Here is a 17872-nt window from a genome sequence, read left to right as displayed (position 1 = left end):
TTGTCGTATCTGATTCACACATGCGGTGAACGTACGCTGAATCTTCAAAGTTTTCATTTATTTTAAATATAAGAGTTATTGGTGGCAAAAACATTCAGCATTTTCCATTGAATTAATGACATTTTTGGTCCCTCAACTATGTCACCATTAACAAGTTGCACCTTGAACAAAAAAAACTACTTTTTTGCTCCTTCGTTATAGACAGAGTTTGACTTTTAGTCCTTCTGTTACATTTACCGTCAAAACAACCGGAAATTGAACACGTGCTCATCACGTGTTGGATAAAATTATTGAAATTATTAAAATGACCTTAATAATTACACTCTCTTATTATTATTATAAAACAAAAAAAAAATAATAGGACAAAAAGACAAATTCCTGTCTCTCCCCCATTCTTCTTCTTCTTCCGACCTTACCACCTAGACAGACCAAAAAAAAAAAAAAAAAACACTCTTCCACAACAACAAAAAATCAAAAAAGCTCTTCCACAACGACAAGAAAGCCACAACCAAAAAACTCTTCTATCTCTCTGCAACGGCGAGGAATGTCGTAACAACGCCGATCCTTCGATTCCGGTGAGTCTTCGGCGCCGAGGAAATCGGAGAGGCGAGAAGATGAAGTAAGGTTGGTGGTTCGATAATAATGGAACACGAACGAGGTTGACTTCGGCCAAATTGACAGCCATTTCAAATCCAAATCGGCGTGCAATCTCCTCCTCCTCTTGGGCACCGAAAGCTTCAGAGCCTCGCCAAGGCCGGGGCTCTCGCTCTTCTTCGACAACAATCGCTTGCCAAACACTAGGTACTGATTGGCGACCGTTGTGTAGTCCTCAACGGAGCCAAACATCAGGCTCTTCGCGCGGCTCAGCAGAACCACGACCAAGCTTTGGTCCGATGCCGATTCTCAGGCCGCCTGAGCCTTGGCTAAGCTCAGATCCAGAAGGAGCTTCTTCTCTCCGCCGTTGGTGACCGAGCTAGCGTTGATCTTAGAAATCAAATCTGCAGCCCTCTCGAAGCACGTCGCGGCGAGCTCGAACCGGCGGAGATCGTGCCAAATCACGCCAGTCTTGTGGTCGAACTGCGCGGCCTTGATCTCCGGCGAAGGAACTCTGACAACTACCCCGGCGACGTAGAGGATATCCGCCGTGGCGGAGCCTATCGTGGTCTTCATCGGACACCGAGTCTCGGAATTCGTAGATGAAGAAGATGGAGAATTTATTATTTTAATTCTTATTTTTTTATTTTATGTAATTTAATTTTATTATAAGATTACAATTTTGCCCCTCTTTGAAAGTCAGGTGATAAGTATATGACTTAGTTCACGGTTGTTTTGACGGTAAATGTAAAAGAATGACTAAAAGTCAAACTCTGTCTATAACGAAGGAGCAAAAAGCAGTTTTTTTTTTTTTCAAGGTGCAACTTGTTAATGGCGACATAGTTGAGGGACCAAAAATGTCATTAATTCTTTTCCATTTGTTGCACTTTATTATCCATTTTTTAAAGGTTACAGGAAAAATACTCAATACTACAATATCCTCTCACCGTTACTATTTATCCATTTAAATTGATGAAAAAACACATATAAACCATCTAGATGAAAAAATTAAAAAAATAAACATCATATTTTTATAATATTTAAAAAAATTTAAAAAAATTGCTCATTCTATTTTTGGTCTAAATTCTTTATCCCCTAACGCGTTTTCGCTTATTTTAATACTGAAAAAGTTTGAATGTTCTTTATTTTTAAATAATTTACAATTATATATTAAACTAAAAATAAATAAAGAGCTAGAAGCAATTTATTTAATTTTTAATTTAAAATTATTTATTTTCTACATAATTAAAAGAATAAAAAATTAATAATAAATAAAATGCTATTAACATGAACTTTGCAAAAAATAAATCGTATTTATAAATATATATAATCATGCTCATGGTGAGGAAAGAGAGGAGGTGAGAAATTATAAAATTTTAATTTTTTTTTTTTTTAACATGATAAAAAAAATTAGGTTTATTTTTAATTTTGCTCATTTAAATGACTTACATGTGTCTTTTCATCCATTTTAACGGACAATTGGTAACGGTGCAATGATATTGTAATATTGAGTATTTTTCTATCAACTTTTAAGAGATGAGTATTAAACTGTAATAATCGAAAATATTGAGTATTTTTGCAATTTCAAGGAATGAGTATCTTTAAGGAATGGGTAGCTGGCAAGCAATCTGTAGATAAAGTAAGGATTGACTTTTCAAGAAAACCGATCGGAAACCGTCTTATCGGAGAGTACCGGTACCGGTTCGATATTTACCGTTTTCGTTCCAATTTACCGGTGGTTTCTGGTACTTTTTGTTGCTTTCCGGGGGATTTTTTCATTTTTTTTAATCATTTTTTACTTTAATCCATGATTTCAAGAGTTTGAGCAATGAATATGAGTTTATTGGTTGTTTTGTATGGTTTTCTATGTATTTTTAGGTTTAATTCGAAATTAAAATGTTGATTTTTAATCCGAGTATAAGTTTTTTTTTTATGTTGTAGACGATGATTTGATGATGATTATGATGTTCTCGAGATGAATATGATGTTTAATGATGTTCTTGAGTTGAATATGATGATTTGTGATGATGAATTGATATCATGTATTCGTCGTATGAACTATGAATTGAACTATGCAAAATATGTTTATTTTGGCAAAATATTTGTCTGAAAACCCCTCGATTTCTTCTCCGGAAAGTGATTTACCCCGAAATTGAAGTCCGGATACGTTAAACCTTGATATAAAGACAACAACCTTAAAGCTTCTGATATGAATTTGAATCTCTGTTTGTCTGAGACTGAGCACAGGTAATCCAAAATAGTTTTGCAACTACTTACAAACAGGAAAAGTCAAGACCGAACCACTATTGTGTATTCCACACACACCAACATGCACATGGATACAAAGAAAGCAACGCCAGTGAAATAAAGTTCTAAACTTGGGACCAAACTAAAGCTAACATTAATAACGTTTTAAAGAAAAATAAATCATTGATTGGTTGATGGATTGATATACACATCTATAGCCGACAAACTGAAACTGATGATATTTTTTTTTTCACGGTAGGGGAAAATAAAGTACTATTGTTTTAGCTATAAATTCAAATGTCTTGTTCTCTAGTTGTTTTTTCCTTTGGATTCATGCATAAAAAGAAAAGCAACAACAATAACAAAATTTCTTCCACAATTCTCTGGAAAGCAAAACCTAACACTGTTTATGCCAAACTAGCCATGTATTTCATTCATCAAAACCAAAGGCAAAGCAAAGAGGGTTTGCTTTCACAGATGCAGAAAATACATGACCAGAGAGATAAAATGAGTGAGAGAAATCAAAGAGACATAACTTGAGCCAATATAATGACTTGCCATTTACCATGACAATTACAGTGTTGTTTCACTGTTCTTTCCAGATTCTACCGGTGACCCTAAGCTTCAACTCTTTCCGGTCTCCGCCGGAGAAGAAGAGAGCCATGTTGCGCTGGATGATGAGTCCGTCGAAGCTGTCGCGGACTTTTCGGTGGCTGTCGCGGACGCTCCTCGGAACGCCTTGCCACACCATCTTCCTCCCATTCCCGCCCACTTCGAGGCTATAATTGTAATTCTTGGCCTCGTTGTCGTCACCCATGAACCGCAAGAACGCGATGTACACCGGAGCCATGCCCAGTTGGAACGCCTCGAAATGGAGACAGAAATATTGGCCGAAACAACTGAAAACCTGCAAAGAATTCAAAACCATGTTTGAAATTAGAGCAGAGCATATTGTACTAACAGAACATGAAAGGAAGATTACACTGTGATAGATTTTCAGACTCATCCGAGCTCTTCCTTCTTCTTCTATTTTCTCATACAATTTCCATACCCTCTCTCTCCCTCTCTCTCCTATTTAATCTTCAACTCCTAATTTATCTACTAGCACTATCAAAATTCCCTATTTCTAATATCAAAACAGAATTACGCACCATTTTAGCATCAAGTGAGAGGAACTAATTGGAGTTCGGTGAATAAAACCGTAGAACGATAAAAACTAAGAACTTCTTCCAAGGAAACCTAAAGCTCACACGAAAGCATGTCGTGTTGGAGAATGTAAACAAGCTCTGAGTCTAACTGTTGGTAATAAGCGAAGGTAACCGAAAAAAAAAGAATTTAAAGGGCAGATTGAACACAGTGTTACCGTTAGCATCCAGGTAGCGTTTTCAACCTCCTGTGGGTTTGATTTGACGTAGCGATGGTTGAATGTGCTGCCACTGTGCATGTCAACTTTGTGATCGTCTCGCAAATGGTTGACCAGAAAAGGAATATCACCAACCACAGTACATTCCGATCCGGCGTACGGGCAGGTGTAGGGTCTGTAGAGGCATTGAGATTCGTGCTTTAGCTTGCTGTAATAAGGATATATGCCACTGCAGCCAAAACTCTGATATTTACAAGGAAGCTCAAGCGACGCAGCCACTTTCTCCAAAGCAAGACACCTTATGTTACCCAGCTCGTGCCTGCAGGTCGGGCATCGATTGTGAACCCTGGGCTTGCAACCAGAACACAACGTGTGCCCATTTGAACACTACAAGAACAAGAGAAAAAAACGAACCCGTCAATGATGATCGTAAATATGGCCTCAAATGTACATCTTTCTAACTAGGATATGTTCAACACCAAAAGCTCCACATAAAAGAAATACGTATACTTGAAAAGTAGCGCTCATTTAAAAGGAATCTGATTCGTAAGAAATTAAAGTCGTGTGGAATTGTATCTTATGTTGATGATAAAGGCTCATGGAATTTAGTTAAATAAATTATTTTTTTATGGATTACGATCTATATTTGGTCGATAAATCAGTAAGGTGTTTGATAAAAAGCAAGAACACAATGCACAGATGAACAATTGGTAGTATCGATTGGAAAAATGTGAGTTCCGGGGATATTCCAAAGCCCCGTGGCTCTCCCACAATTCTTTCACAAGAATACCCCAAATAATTTGCGAGATATATGAATATGCATCACCTTTTAACTACAATTGAGATATAATTAGATATCCAATCGAACACTTGACCAAACCTGGTGAATGGGAGGGTACATAGCATTCAAACACACAGGGCATTCCAAAAGATCACGAACACTGCTCGAAACAACAGCAGGTTTTGCTGCGCTTTGAACAGAATCACCAATGGCTTCGCCGATGTCCAGCGTATCTTCGCATTGAGGGGGATCAATGACCTCAGATTTGCTCCGCATATCTTCGAACAACATGTTGCCAGACGCCATGTCAGCAAAGGAGAGAAAAAACCTTTTATCTGTAACAGTAAGAACACCAACAAAAAAAATCCACTCATTCAGAACACTGTAACTGAAAGATTTCCTTTAGAGAATATGATTATATGAATGCTAAGAAACCTAGACGATGTAATTCTTCTATGCATAAACACAGACATCCAAGCAAAAATTTCAATTATAGTGACTTTGATGGTAGCTTCTTACCAGCAAGCTTTGTTTTAAAAAAAGCTCTTTAAGGCTTCAATCCAAAACTACACCAAAAAGCTTCTTGATCGTTTCCTGTTACAAAGTCGAATTAATCCGGATATTAATCAAACAAGATTCAAAAACGATAGGCGAGTCAACATAAATGCAAGTCAAGTCAACTTCAATACGTTTCAATACGAACAAAACCAATTATCATCAAGAGGAAACTCTCGCGAGTCAAATCAGCAATTACTCGCAATGAAAGTGGGACAATTTAATCATCCACTTCTTAAATAAGCTAAATACAGAGTCGAGGAACATAATTTTACGGAAACATTGGAAGTAAAAATCCATTATCTGTAAATAATAAAATAAATAAAAAACCTAAATACTCCGCTAAAATCCAAACCGGTGCGAAACGGGATCTAGAACAATGAAAAAAAAAATTCAGAGAAAGCTAAGACACTTAAACCCACCGGATTAGATAGAAGAACGAAACGGCGGTCCTAGAACGAAACTCTGAGAGGAATAAGCAAAAAAAGACATCGACATGGTTGACGAAGAATAAAAATCCTGAAATCCAAAACCCTAGGGTTGAGAGAGAGAGAGAGAGAGAGAGAGAGAGAGAATGGGCAGATAATGAAGAAACAGTAAGAAGCGGTGATAATGAATGCCGTCGATATTTATATAAATTATATATAATGAAAAACAAGAAAAGAGAGAGCTGAGAGTGCGTATTGATTTTGAAGTAGGGATTTCAAATTAAAGCCGTTGAAAGAGAGAGACGAGGAGCGTGGAAATGAGGAGAGAAAGAAAACACTTCTCGAGAAAGAAAAAAAAAAATACAAAAAAGAAAAAATGTTTAACTGGGACCCCCGTCTTTTTGGACTCTGAATTTTTTGTTTTGTTCTCTTCTTTGTTTTTTTTTTTAATTACTTTTTAACCAATAGCTTATAAATTAAACCCGCAAAGGCGAAAACCAAAAAATAAAAAAAGGCACCCATATGGTGGAATGGAAGTATGAATACCTCTCTGTTATCTTTTGTGTCAACTGTTAAATATAATCTTGTTGCACAATTTGTATATTCCAACCCAAACGTCACGACAACGAACTAATTGACCAGGTTTTTTTTTTTTTTTTTTTGGGCTCAGAGAACATATTTAATAGCTAAATAATGAGAAGATTTATATAAATTTAAAGCTACTGAAGAAAGCGTCTACAACAATCATTCCCAATGTCAATTATGCGAGAGTGATTGCATTCCTAAGCACACAACACATAATTAACTGATTTACAAAAAAAAAAAAAAAAAAAAAACAACAACAACAACAACAAACTAACATTTAGATAACAAAACGACAATTATGAAGATAAACGACAAGGATCAACAAAACGATAATGATTAACTTAACGACATACCATTTACACATAACAGAAATAGAAGCCGGAGAGAGCTAGAGAGAGAGAGAGATGGAGAGAGAGGAAGAGAAAAGTGGAAAGAAATGGAAGAGTAAATCTTCATCTTCTTCAAACACTCAAACCAAGCCTCTCATCAACAATCTCGACGATGGCTGTCTCATGCACATATTCAGCTTTCTCTCTCCCATCCCTGGTAAAGTCCTTATTTTCTTTTTCCCCACTCCATTTTCATTTTTAGGGTTTCTCTTTTTTCCCTAATTTGCTTGACCTACCTACCCACAGAGTAATGGATTGAATTTTCTTAATTTTTTTTATTCATATACGAAAAAGGAAATCGAATGCATGAGAGAAGGTTTAAAATTGACCTTAAGCTTCGTAACTCAGGATAGCTAAAGGCTCGATTTTGATGGGTAGAAGATGACTAAATTAGGTTACAATAGTGTTCTCTAGAAGATGAGAAATAAGTTGCCCGAGCTTGACCTACCTACCCACAGAGTAATGGATTGAATTTTCTTAATTTTTTTTATTCATATACGAAAAAGGAAATCGAATGCATGAGAGAAGGTTTAAAATTGACCTTAAGCTTCGTAACTCAGGATAGCTAAAGGCTCGATTTTGATGGGTAGAAGATGACTAAATTAGGTTACAATAGTGTTCTCTAGAAGATGAGAAATAAGTTGCCCGAGCTTGATGATCTTTATTTCAGTGATGGTGAACTTTTTTCCAACACAAGTTATGTTATGCTAAAGCCAAACCAATACCTCAATTTGATATATAATAAGCTCTTCCTCTCATTATCCTTTAATCACGATTCTCGTGCTTAATTTTTTTTGTAACTTCTCTTTACATCAGGTAGTACTGAATAAAAAGGGATATTAATAAGTAAATAATTGGTGACAGAGAGTGGAAAAAAAAAATATAAAGTCCACCTCGAAAAAAAAAAAGTTGGGTCGAGTAATTTGCCGTTTTCTCGATTTTTCACTTTACTTTGTTTCTTGAATATGCACGGCATGAAGTTGTGGGGTGGGGTTTTTACTGGTCTCTAATTAATTATCAGTTTTGAACTTGTAATTGGCCGAATGAGAAATTTCGGTCCCAACTGGAAGATGGGAGTGACAGTTCTTTCGTTGAATGAGTTATGATTATTAGTACTGGGAATGCTGATTTTCGGTGCTTCTTGAGAAGAAGCTGTATTGGCTAAATCTTTATATGACTCTTGGATGCTTCTATTCGTTTGCAATTGTGTGTATAAATCTCAAACTCTCGTGTCTCTTCAATTAAAAAAAAAAGTAAACATAAATATAAATATTGGGTGCGTTTACGGCACGGCTGTGTCCAAGTTGTGTCACATGTTGGTATTGAGTTTGCAGATCGGTATAACACCGCCCTCGTTTGCCTCAGATGGAAATACTTGGCATGTCACCCCCGACTCTGGCTCAGGGTAGATCGCTCCGCCACCGATTCGTTAGAACACGGAGTCTTTCCCAGCATCGAGACAGCTGTTTCTGCCGCAAGGTTTCTACATTTTTTTTTTATTTCCTTCCCTGCGTTTGATTCTCTAATCTCTAGCGTATGATTGACTATGATCCTCCTCTTTCTCGCTCTGATCACAGGCCAGGCGACACGATTCTGATCGCAACTGGCGGGGAACATCTGGCGTCAGATATCCAAATTACGAAACCGCTGTGCCTGGTATTTCTCTAGACTCTTAGATTCAAGTGTTGTTTTACTTTGATTTTTTTTTTTCGATTTTCTTTGATACAGGTTGAAGTTATCGACTCTTCTTTTTATTTTCTTTTTTTCTTTTTCTTTTTTTGCAAATTTACTTCTTTTGCTTTTAGTAATACCGGTACTAGATACTAAAATTTCCTGGAGGATTGCTACAACAGCTCACGGCATTTTTCCAGAAGTGAAATCGTGGATGTTCTAAAGATCTTACTTATTTTTCGTTCTCTTTCTGTGTGTGCTATTTATGGTTCCGCAATTTAATAGCAAAGAAATGAATTAAAGGAAGAATAACACATTACAAAACATAAGGTCTGGCTTAAGAATCCGATATCGGGTAAGAACGCAGACTAGTCATAGAACTAAAATATCGTCTCAACTTCGTGTTTTCAGATTGGTGGAGGTGAGCTTCCCGACGAAACAACCCTCATTTGCTCTCGAGGTTCAGACAGGTTTGCGAAAAGTTCAAATTGGGTTCTTCCTCCAACTCAATCTCTCAAAGCCACACGCTTGTAATTTTTAACACACAAAGCCTTGTGCTTTAGCCGTACATATAATAGGCTAATAGCTCTACTTCTTGAATCCAGATCTTCCGTCCATTTTTATTTTTATCTTCTGTGTCTTTCCAATCGTAACAATTTTTTTAAATTATAATTTTCTATTTATAGAGTGATGGATTCATATTTCTTACACCGAGCTTGAGAAACACCCGAGAAAAAAAATAAATAATTTACTTATACCTTTTTTATTGCAACCAATTGATCACCGGACTTGTCTTTTGTTCTATTTTTCGCAGTGCTTTCGAGATAATGTCTACTTGCAAATTGACTAACTTAACTGTCAAGGCAGAGCTCGGATGCTGTTTGCTTCACAGAAGCGGAAGGGTAACGATCGACGGTTGTGTTCTTCAGTGCGAATCGAACCCGTTGGACTACTTATCTTGCCCTATTGTGAGCACTGCCAAGAAGTACCACAAAGACGGTGTCTCCGTTTCTCGAACTCGAATCGAAGGCGGTGCAAAGGCTGTTTCTACTAACGGGGATTTGAAATTGCAGAGAGTTAGGGTCATTTATTCCAGGACTTCTATACTCTTCTGGTTTGATGTGGAGCATCAACAATGATGTTTCTTCATTATGTACTATTGTTAGTATTTAATCTCGTCACATTATCATCCATAGCTAAATTTGACTATGTCCAGTGTTGTAATTTTTCGTTGTTTTTTTAGTATACCATTCGCATATATTATCAATAAGATGTTCACAAAAATCTATGATTAAAATCGTAATTTATTTTGTATGAAATTTATTAAGCAATGTGAATAGTTTTTGTTTATTTACAAGACTAATTGTAGGTCTATTTTATTGTTTTTTATTTATTTATAGAAAACGAGTCTCGATAAAACTTCTCGAGGACAAACTTAGCGGGAATATCTCAAGAAGAAATATTTCGTTAGTGAACGGCTTTCTCCCCAACAATGTGTCTAATATAATTGGGATACCTCTGCCACCAAACCAAGTTCTACTCATTATTAAGGCCATTTTTTCACGAGAGGTCATTATTGATGCCATACTTTGCTATGGTACAAGTCACAAGGTTTAAACTTGATTTCAAAGGAGTCATCGCATACTTTAATGATATCTTTGATAACCAGCCGGGGCGAGGAGTTATTCGTGTACCTAATCAGTTTGTCTGTCGTGTCTCTCCTCGACCAAGGAATTAGATGGTCGCGTTTGCTTCGGTGTCATTAAAGAACTGATTAACTAAGCTCTTGTCCCACGTGCCATTCTCAAGGCGAAGAGCGTCAACTGTAAGGTCTTAACTCAACACCGGTGGGCTAGATTACATTTTGTGTAGAAATTCACTTACACAGTCACGAATCTTTAGTTGCAATTTCGATGTATAGTTCGATTATGGGCCTTGAAAAATCTTTTAAGAAGATAGATGAATTAATTCAATATGAATATGATATATAACAAACGATAATATAATTACAAAAGAATTGAGAAAAATAAGAGTATGTGTTTATTAATGATCAATGAACAATGCACGAGAATGAGCTCGGAGGCTTTAAAATACAGTGAATGATATGAGAAATTCGACATGGGATGATCCGACATTTGTTGCATTTCTCGATTTAGATGTAAACTGCCTATTATCGACAAGTATTAAGAAAATGACCGTTAGTGACGCTTAAAATGTTCACCGACGAGTATCCAAAAACAAATAAATGTAAAAAGAAAAAAAAAAGTTGTCTTGCATATATGTCTGCTAAATATAGACATCAAAACTTATATGTAATAATGTTTAGTTTATTGCATTAACAAAAACGACAAATAATAGCAATGTCAACACTCTACACTGATAGTATAATAGAAACTCAAGTGGCAATGATATAAATAGTTGAGGTCGTTCAATTTTAGAGATGGTAATATTGAAAATAAATAACATAAGCAGTGATAAACAAAATAATAAAAAAGAATATGGTTATGTCGCATATCGACAGATATGGTCATAGGTAAAAAGTTTACTTACGGTACCCGCGGGTTCCTATTAACAATTCAAACACTAGTTAAAATGCTCATGGAAAGCAATAGTATAAAAAGTAGTGAAGGTGAAGAAAGAACCGCATCAAATTACATGTAAATGCTCTTAAATTCATATCAGCCACGGTCTGAAATACTGCCGTTACTGTTTACGTTGATAAAAATTAATGTTGCTAATGCAAAATTGGCTAAATATTGATAGCCGATTGATTTATGGTGACATGAACAAACAAAAATTAATAAATAAACCACACCTGTCAAATTTATACAATTTAGACCAGTAAGATAATTGAGGGTATATTTGAAATCCAAAAATATTCGTTTTCACTTATCACTATTCTAGTAAAAGTTTAGAGCCTCGACTATTTTGTGATTGTCATAATAATGACTATTTTGTGATTGTCATGATAATGACTATTTTGCTATAAGCTAAGATTTACAAAAATCCATCTTTTTTAGTAAAAGGTGAAGTTCAACTATGAATATTAACTATATTAGAAACAAATCTACTAGAACACCCAAAATGCACACGTCTTTTCGAAAGCCATCAAACTTGTCTTTAGTGTTCAATAAAAAAAAAAAAAAAAAAGTAATAGATAAACTCGGGAGAACATAACTTCCGATAGATTTTGAAATTCCCAGATTTAGCTGATCAGTCTGCCAATTATAGTAGATGTAGATTGGCTGCTATGGCTAATTCAACTATAAGTAGAAATAGTGAAGGTGGCTCTTCAAACAAAGCATCAAAACGTAATCAACGTTGGTCAAGCGATCATCCATGGTGAATTATTTTATTTCCCACTCTTCACGAAACCGCTTCACGACACACTGAATCCAGTTGCCTGACAGCAAAAGAGAAGTTCATATAACCAGTAAATCCATGCCACAGATTTTAAAAATCAGTGGAAAAGAATTTTACCCTTACGGAGTAAATAGATATCGAATTTCTGTTCATTGAGAGGATTCGACGACAGCACCGCCATCTGTGAGTCCGATGCTCGATGCATTCTCTGAAGTGGCTGCCGCGCAGGGACTATCTTTACACAGGTCTAGCTCGGCCTCAGTCACGATTGATTGCACTTTATCCTTGCTTTGTAGCTTAGAGGAACGAGGCGATTCAGATGGCTCGCAGTGCTTAACCGGCGACTCGGAAGGCCTATGAAAGAGAAAATGAGCGACCGTTCGGTCTATTGGGTTCGTCTCCGTTTCAGAATCCTGCAACCTGGTGTATCGAGAATAATTAGAAACGAGCAACAGAAGTGGATATTTAGAACTATCACGCTCTCTAATGAACATTCCAAGACATTTAATTGCGAGGAATACCCAGATATTATTGCGAAAGGAATACGAATGAACAAAAGCGAGAAGCTTGAATCGGGCTAGGAGGTTCATTTATTTACCTGTAAAAGCTATTATTGATTTCTTCTCCTGCTACACCTTCTTGTTCGTCCACCTTCTTAACCTTGTTGGTTCCGTTAGTGTCCAAGGAGTTCTGCCTTTGCGTTGCGCTTTGAGCCAGTCGGAACAAGCTATCTCTTATGGATAGTCGCACAGTCATATCCAACTGAAAGAGCTTTTCTTTATTTAGCATTGAGTACCGACACTGTAACAAAGTCTTTGCTCATGGAAAAAGAGCCCATTAGAAGGGGAGAATAGAATTACCTTGTTCACGATGTTTTGAAGCCTTTGGAGCACAGCTTCCTCCGTAGAGTAGTCGTCAATTGTTGCAGAAACAGAAGTCGAATCATCTTGCTCTCTGGTAGAGTTTGTGTCCAACGAGTTCAACGTACTCAGGTCATCGGTTTCGTGATCGCCGCCCGATAGATTCTTTTGAGGAAGGCCCTGAATGGTGGAAGGAATGACTTGTTGACCAAGTTTCTGTTGCTGTCTCTCGATGGCAAGCATTGCCCGTTGTTGTTGCCGCCGCCTTAGCTTTTCAATTTTCTCCTGAGGCGTCATCGTTATTGGCTTCACGAGAGCTTGAGGTGCCTGGTTTACAGGGTTTCTATTCGCTGGTGAGATATTGTAGTTCGGAACCAATTGTTGGTGCTTAAAGTTCTTGGGCTGAATGTGTGGCATCACAGGCATGGCTGAGTATGCATGCCTAGGGTTCCCGTACACCGGACGTACCAGAAATTGGTTTGGGAGGTTCTGGTAAGGGAAAAAACCGGGTCTTGGAAACTGCATTTGCTGAACCGGAAATGGGTAGTGTTGAGTCATAGGGTGTGCCAATCGGTTTTCAGGTTGTCCTGAAGCGCTAATGGATGAAGACCAAGAGCCATACGACTCTCGCGTTGGTTTCTCCTGAATATTCTCCTCCGTCCTTTTACGAGTCCTCGATACTATCTTCGGATTCTCCACCTATATGAATGTACATGAATCATACAAATTTTTGGAAAAGAAAAAAAAAAAAAAAAAAAAAAAAAAAAAAAAAAAAAAAGAGCTTACTAACGCGAATTTGAAGAAAAGATGGCAAGATTAGAAAAGATAGCTCAAACCCACAGTATCTTTCATGCATAGCTCTAGAATTTCTAAGAAAATTTTGGGCAAAACCTGGATCTCATTTATAATACCAGGTCATTTGAGGTCTCATGGAGAGAGAAAGAACCTTAGCACTTGCAGTGGCTGCATTTTGAGCAGCCAGAGTGGCTGCTATCGTTCTGTTCCCCGCACCCACACTCGTCTGTGAATGTCAATTTGAGGTTGGGTTATAATTTATTTAGTTGAATAGTTCTGATGGAGAAACAAAGTATGCATGCTTGCCATTGTTTATATGACATATATCACGGCAATACCTGCTCTTCCATGCAGTTTAGAATTTCATGTCCATTATGCAGAGTGGGAGAGGCAGAATTATCAGTTTCCCCACAACTGAGACTGCGTGAGAGGTCGTCGTTTGGCACATTTTCTGTTTTCATATCCGATTTCTGAGAAGAAATTGGAAGCGTTCGAGGCCGCAAGTCCGAAAGCTCAGAAGAACCGGGAAAGGGTTTGACTGCACTGTTATTGATATTTCTGGAGGAAGGCCATAGCTCCTCAGCATTACTGAGATTTGAATTGCCAAATACATCATCGTTGTTGCTGCAAGATTGTATTTTTATGAGGATCCATAGTCAGATGAGTACCGTAGTTGATAGAAGAAACAAGTAGAAAATAAAGGACCTCAAACATTAATTTGAAAAATAGGACGTTTTTTTTACTTGTATGAGTTATTTTTCTGAAATCAGATTAGGCATCCATCTGGGACGAAGTGTCAGGTATTCTACTCTGCTAAAAAACAGACCCTCCTACTAACCCATAAGACTTCAGCTTCAATTTTGTTTTCTACAATCTTATTGCTTGGTTGTCCAATGCACCCAAAGTGAATTTAATGGGATTTTCTTGGAAAACAATTTTTATTTTCTTCTGGTATGTCATCAAATACTTTCTCACCAGTTTCTGAAGCAGAAAGAAAAATATAAGTGTGTTTTTTCTTGTGTTTCACCTGAAAATGCGATCAAAATCATCAAAACTTCCAATATTGGCCCACCCATAGTCCACAAAGTCGCCTTGTTCTTTAGCTTCAGGATTGCTTTGATAGAACTCAGCCTCTTTATCAAGCTGATCTGCCCCTGCAAAAGAAAATAAAAATTAAGTAGCATTGCATCCCGATAGTCGTACTGACATTGAAAAGGACAATTTCGCTAGAGTACACGAGCTAATCTATGTGTTGTAGAACACGGTTAGTAGTGGAGTCTACTAGAGAAAGCTAAACATTAAGCTTCTTTTTTTTTCTTGTCATTATTTTCTTGTACTTCTTTTTCCTGGTTAATTATGGACTTACTTCCTTCCTATGTTACCAATTTGTTTATTATTGTGCTTCTCTACAGTATCTATTTAATCAAATTTTAATTGATATAATTAACAGTACAAGAGATAAAAATAAAAATAAAATAAAAAAAGATATAGTATCTGTTATGTGTGATATTTCATATATGGTACTTTAACCACCTCTTTCTGAATCATAGTTTGTGATCTCAGTTAAGTTGGTTGACGATCTCGCGCTGATTGCTTCCCGCTCAGTGGTGGAAGAATTTGACAGGGGCAAATCGGGCCATGCCTCCATTCCCAGTCCAGAGGCGGAGCTTCCATGGTGGTCGATCAAGGTGGAACTGCTCTCCGACCTCTTCACATTCAAATCAAATTTCGAGACGGGATTTTCCTGTTCCTTGTGCTTAGCAACAGTAGTTTCTTCTTTGCATTCCCTTGGATTTTGACAGTCCTCACTTCCCTTGTTATAAGGGACAACATGGTCACCATTCTCCGCACCCTCGTCCCATAATATGCTTGCTATCTGAAAACACAAAATGAAATGGCCTTTTGTAAGAAAACAGATGCTACGATGCAGCAACACTAATACTACGTAAATGCAAAAAAAAAAAAAAAAAAAAAAAAAATCACACATACACAAATACATTTCAAGCAGCATCAGAGCGTTTGATTGCATTTTACAGAAACCACTATGATAGATACTAATTTACAGATTTAAAAGGAAGAATTCCCAAATGACCATATATATATATATATATATATATATATATATATATATTGTTTGAACTAAACGGAAAAAGAAAGGCGTGGAAGATGATAAATCACTTGAGAAAACCAGTAAAAAAAAATATTATACTCTATATAGGAGCAAAACAAAAAACTATCACAAAGGAAGGGAGGGATGGACTTATCTTTAATGGAATTAATGCACTAAGAAAAATATAATCAGTTAAAAATAGTACTAAGAAAACAAGGTGCTATTGGAAGCTCTTGAGCTAGGAAAGTCGGGACACGAGATTAAGACACGTTAAGCAAATGTGAAACTTCGAAGAAATCTCAGCCAACCGAAATCTGCCCTTAAATATGTTCCAAGGGACGAGTATTTCTTTCTACATTCCCGAAAGAAGGAAAACCAGGATAAATTGATTTCTAGGTTTCCATAGTTTTTCATACACTCTACTCAGAGTCTTAGACAACCACAAAAAAAAAAAAGAAACCTCAACTATATATTTCCAATTTAGCCCTATACATGGAAGCCTTAATTCTTTAAAAGGTCCGAGGAAGAACAAAGTGAAGCCAAGAACTTTGGCTCACAGAAAAAAACCGCTTCATGTTTTTAACATTTTCCTCATAAACTTATCCTCCTTTCTAGCCAAGTCCCCGAATCATCGAGCATATCAAAGAAACTTTAGGCGCCGCGTTCGCCGTAATAAGCACATAACTGCTCAAGTCATGTGTGAAGTTTTCTTTATAGAAATAAACATAAAAATTGAAACCTTAGTATACTCCTACAATCTCTAATTTCATCCAACTATCACATAACTGTCCTTCTAATTCAGGGGAGCTGAAAAATGAGCTCCAAATTAAGCTCATGGAATGGAACAATATGAACGAAATGAATTACCAACAGAATTTTGAATTTGTGAAACTCTCTGAGTGGAGTAAATGGCATTCATGTAATTACGCATTTGATATTTGCTCAACAAATTAATGCTTATGTAGCGACCATCTCTGCTACACATGAGCATATAAAACAGCTGAAATCCCCTTATATGTCGCCATTTTTTTTCACTCAAACCATCAAAAGTTCATATACTAACCACAAATAATATCACACGAAAAAGCAGATATACACATGGAAAAATTCATAAATTTTAGGAAATAAATGAAAAAGAGAATATCAAGGCTTGACAAAATCCAAAAAAAAAAAAAACAGTAGTACCTCGGAGTCGTCCCAATCAAACATATCTGACGAAGAAACCACCACAGAATATTGCGGAACCGAAATCGAAGCTGAAGAAACGCACGTAAGCCGCTTTACACATCGCCGATTTTCTCGGTAATGAAAATCAAACGGAAAATCACATCAAATAATCACACTCGGAATCCAAACGCCGACTGAAGAAGACGAGAGGGAAAAATAAAAAGTAATCGTTGGACTTGGTTTCGAGTTTTACAGTGAGAAAATAGCCAAACAATGTTTTGCTAGAGACATTTGCTAAAAAAATTAAAAAAAAAAAATGTCAAGGGAGAGAGTTGGCGGGACCCATTTTTTGTTAGTGACGTCATGAAGAGTTAAACGTGTGGATATGATGCCACGTGGATCGCCGTATCAAATTTGTGGCGGAGAACGAGTCTTGGAATTGTTGCTGGCTTCTAATTATGTGAACTGTGAAAAGGCGTTTTAGATCTTTTTTTTTAATAATTATTTATTATTTTTTAATGTAAGCCTTAGTTCTCTTCTCATGGCCGAGAAGGTTTTGGGTGTCGCTTTCGCGGGCCAACTATTTTGCCGACACGACGATTTTGCAACAAGTCTTTTCCTATGGTCAATTATAAAAAATAAAAAATAAAATAAAAAAATATATATATATACATGCCAATTTAAAACACAAATTCAGTATAGTTCTAATTTTTTTTTTTTAGAACGATTCCAAGAGTTTCCATCAGAAAAATAGGGAAAAGTGTTTTGAGATTTCGAACTTCGAACTTTGATAAGTACAAAAATAGATTTCAAATCACGTTGTCTTTTTTCCAGAAATGAAAGATCAGCTTCCTCGAGCCCGGAAGGTAAAAATGCACATTCATTTTTGTTCATATACTCAGCTCTTTTGAATTACCTTGACCGATTGATGAAAGACTTACAAGGAACGAGGTCCACAGAACAA

At 36.6% G+C, this 17872-nt stretch overlaps 3 protein-coding genes across 6 annotated transcripts; 1 reads left to right on the top strand and 2 right to left on the bottom strand.

Annotated features, from left to right (window-relative positions):
* Positions 1-3076: 3076 nt before the first annotated feature.
* Positions 3077-6308, bottom strand: LOC149379540 (E3 ubiquitin-protein ligase DIS1-like). Its single transcript, XM_089602423.1, has 5 exons — positions 5963-6308; positions 5505-5579; positions 5085-5320; positions 4205-4591; positions 3077-3748 (listed from the first exon to the last, which is right to left on the bottom strand). The coding sequence occupies exons 3-5, from the start codon at positions 5289-5291 to the stop codon at positions 3428-3430; spliced, it is 915 nt and encodes a 304-aa protein (XP_089458549.1). The 5' UTR covers positions 5292-5320; positions 5505-5579; positions 5963-6308; the 3' UTR covers positions 3077-3427.
* Positions 6309-6897: 589 nt separating this feature from the next.
* SKIP5 (SKP1/ASK-interacting protein 5) lies at positions 6898-9987 on the top strand. 2 transcript variants are annotated; one of them, XM_089604426.1, is made up of 5 exons: positions 6898-7099; positions 8277-8421; positions 8520-8598; positions 9025-9143; positions 9428-9987. In XM_089604426.1, the coding sequence occupies exons 1-5, from the start codon at positions 6958-6960 to the stop codon at positions 9750-9752; spliced, it is 810 nt and encodes a 269-aa protein (XP_089460552.1). In that variant the 5' UTR covers positions 6898-6957; the 3' UTR covers positions 9753-9987. The 2 variants fall into 2 exon arrangements, with proteins under 2 accessions (XP_089460552.1, XP_089460553.1); XM_089604427.1 differs by having other exon boundaries at positions 6901-7099; positions 9025-9083.
* A 1658-nt stretch (positions 9988-11645) lies between these two features.
* LOC149379538 (agglutinin-like protein) lies at positions 11646-17195 on the bottom strand. 3 transcript variants are annotated; one of them, XM_089602600.1, is made up of 9 exons: positions 16927-17195; positions 15165-15507; positions 14659-14785; positions 13970-14255; positions 13783-13857; positions 12837-13535; positions 12575-12738; positions 12094-12396; positions 11646-12016 (listed from the first exon to the last, which is right to left on the bottom strand). In XM_089602600.1, exons 1-8 carry the CDS (start codon positions 16948-16950, stop codon positions 12126-12128), a joined length of 1989 nt encoding a protein of 662 aa, XP_089458726.1. In that variant the 5' UTR covers positions 16951-17195; the 3' UTR covers positions 11646-12016; positions 12094-12125. The 3 variants fall into 3 exon arrangements, with proteins under 3 accessions (XP_089458726.1, XP_089458727.1, XP_089458728.1); XM_089602601.1 differs by having other exon boundaries at positions 12100-12396; XM_089602602.1 differs by lacking the exon at positions 13783-13857.
* Positions 17196-17872: the final 677 nt, after the last annotated feature.

This window comes from Urtica dioica, chromosome 12 (assembly GCF_054948205.1).
Source record: "Urtica dioica subsp. dioica isolate 48M chromosome 12, U.dioica_male_clone48M_v1_H2, whole genome shotgun sequence".
Lineage (NCBI taxonomy): Eukaryota > Viridiplantae > Streptophyta > Magnoliopsida > Rosales > Urticaceae > Urtica > Urtica dioica.
The sequence above is the reverse complement of the archived record's forward strand: the minus strand, read 5'-3'. Positions and strand labels throughout refer to the sequence as shown.

Excerpts from the sequence above, each read along its gene's own strand:
- LOC149379540 (XM_089602423.1), bottom strand. The coding sequence starts at position 5,291 with ATGGCGTCTGGCAACATGTTGTTCGAAGATATGCGGAGCAAATCTGAG. Across the intron at positions 4,592-5,084 it reads TGTACCCTCCCATTCACCAG|TGTTCAAATGGGCACACGTT; the intron begins GTTTGGTCAAGT and ends TTGTTCTTGTAG. Across the intron at positions 3,749-4,204 it reads ACGCTACCTGGATGCTAACG|GTTTTCAGTTGTTTCGGCCA; the intron begins GTAACACTGTGT and ends AATTCTTTGCAG.
- SKIP5 (XM_089604426.1), top strand. The coding sequence starts at position 6,958 with ATGGAGAGAGAGGAAGAGAAAAGTGGAAAGAAATGGAAGAGTAAATCT. Across the intron at positions 7,100-8,276 it reads CTTTCTCTCTCCCATCCCTG|ATCGGTATAACACCGCCCTC; the intron begins GTAAAGTCCTTA and ends TTGAGTTTGCAG. Across the intron at positions 8,599-9,024 it reads TTACGAAACCGCTGTGCCTG|ATTGGTGGAGGTGAGCTTCC; the intron begins GTATTTCTCTAG and ends TCGTGTTTTCAG.
- LOC149379538 (XM_089602600.1), bottom strand. The coding sequence starts at position 16,950 with ATGTTTGATTGGGACGACTCCGAG. Across the intron at positions 14,786-15,164 it reads AAACTATGATTCAGAAAGAG|GGGCAGATCAGCTTGATAAA; the intron begins GTGGTTAAAGTA and ends TTTCTTTTGCAG. Across the intron at positions 14,256-14,658 it reads GATTTTGATCGCATTTTCAG|CAACAACGATGATGTATTTG; the intron begins GTGAAACACAAG and ends ACAATCTTGCAG.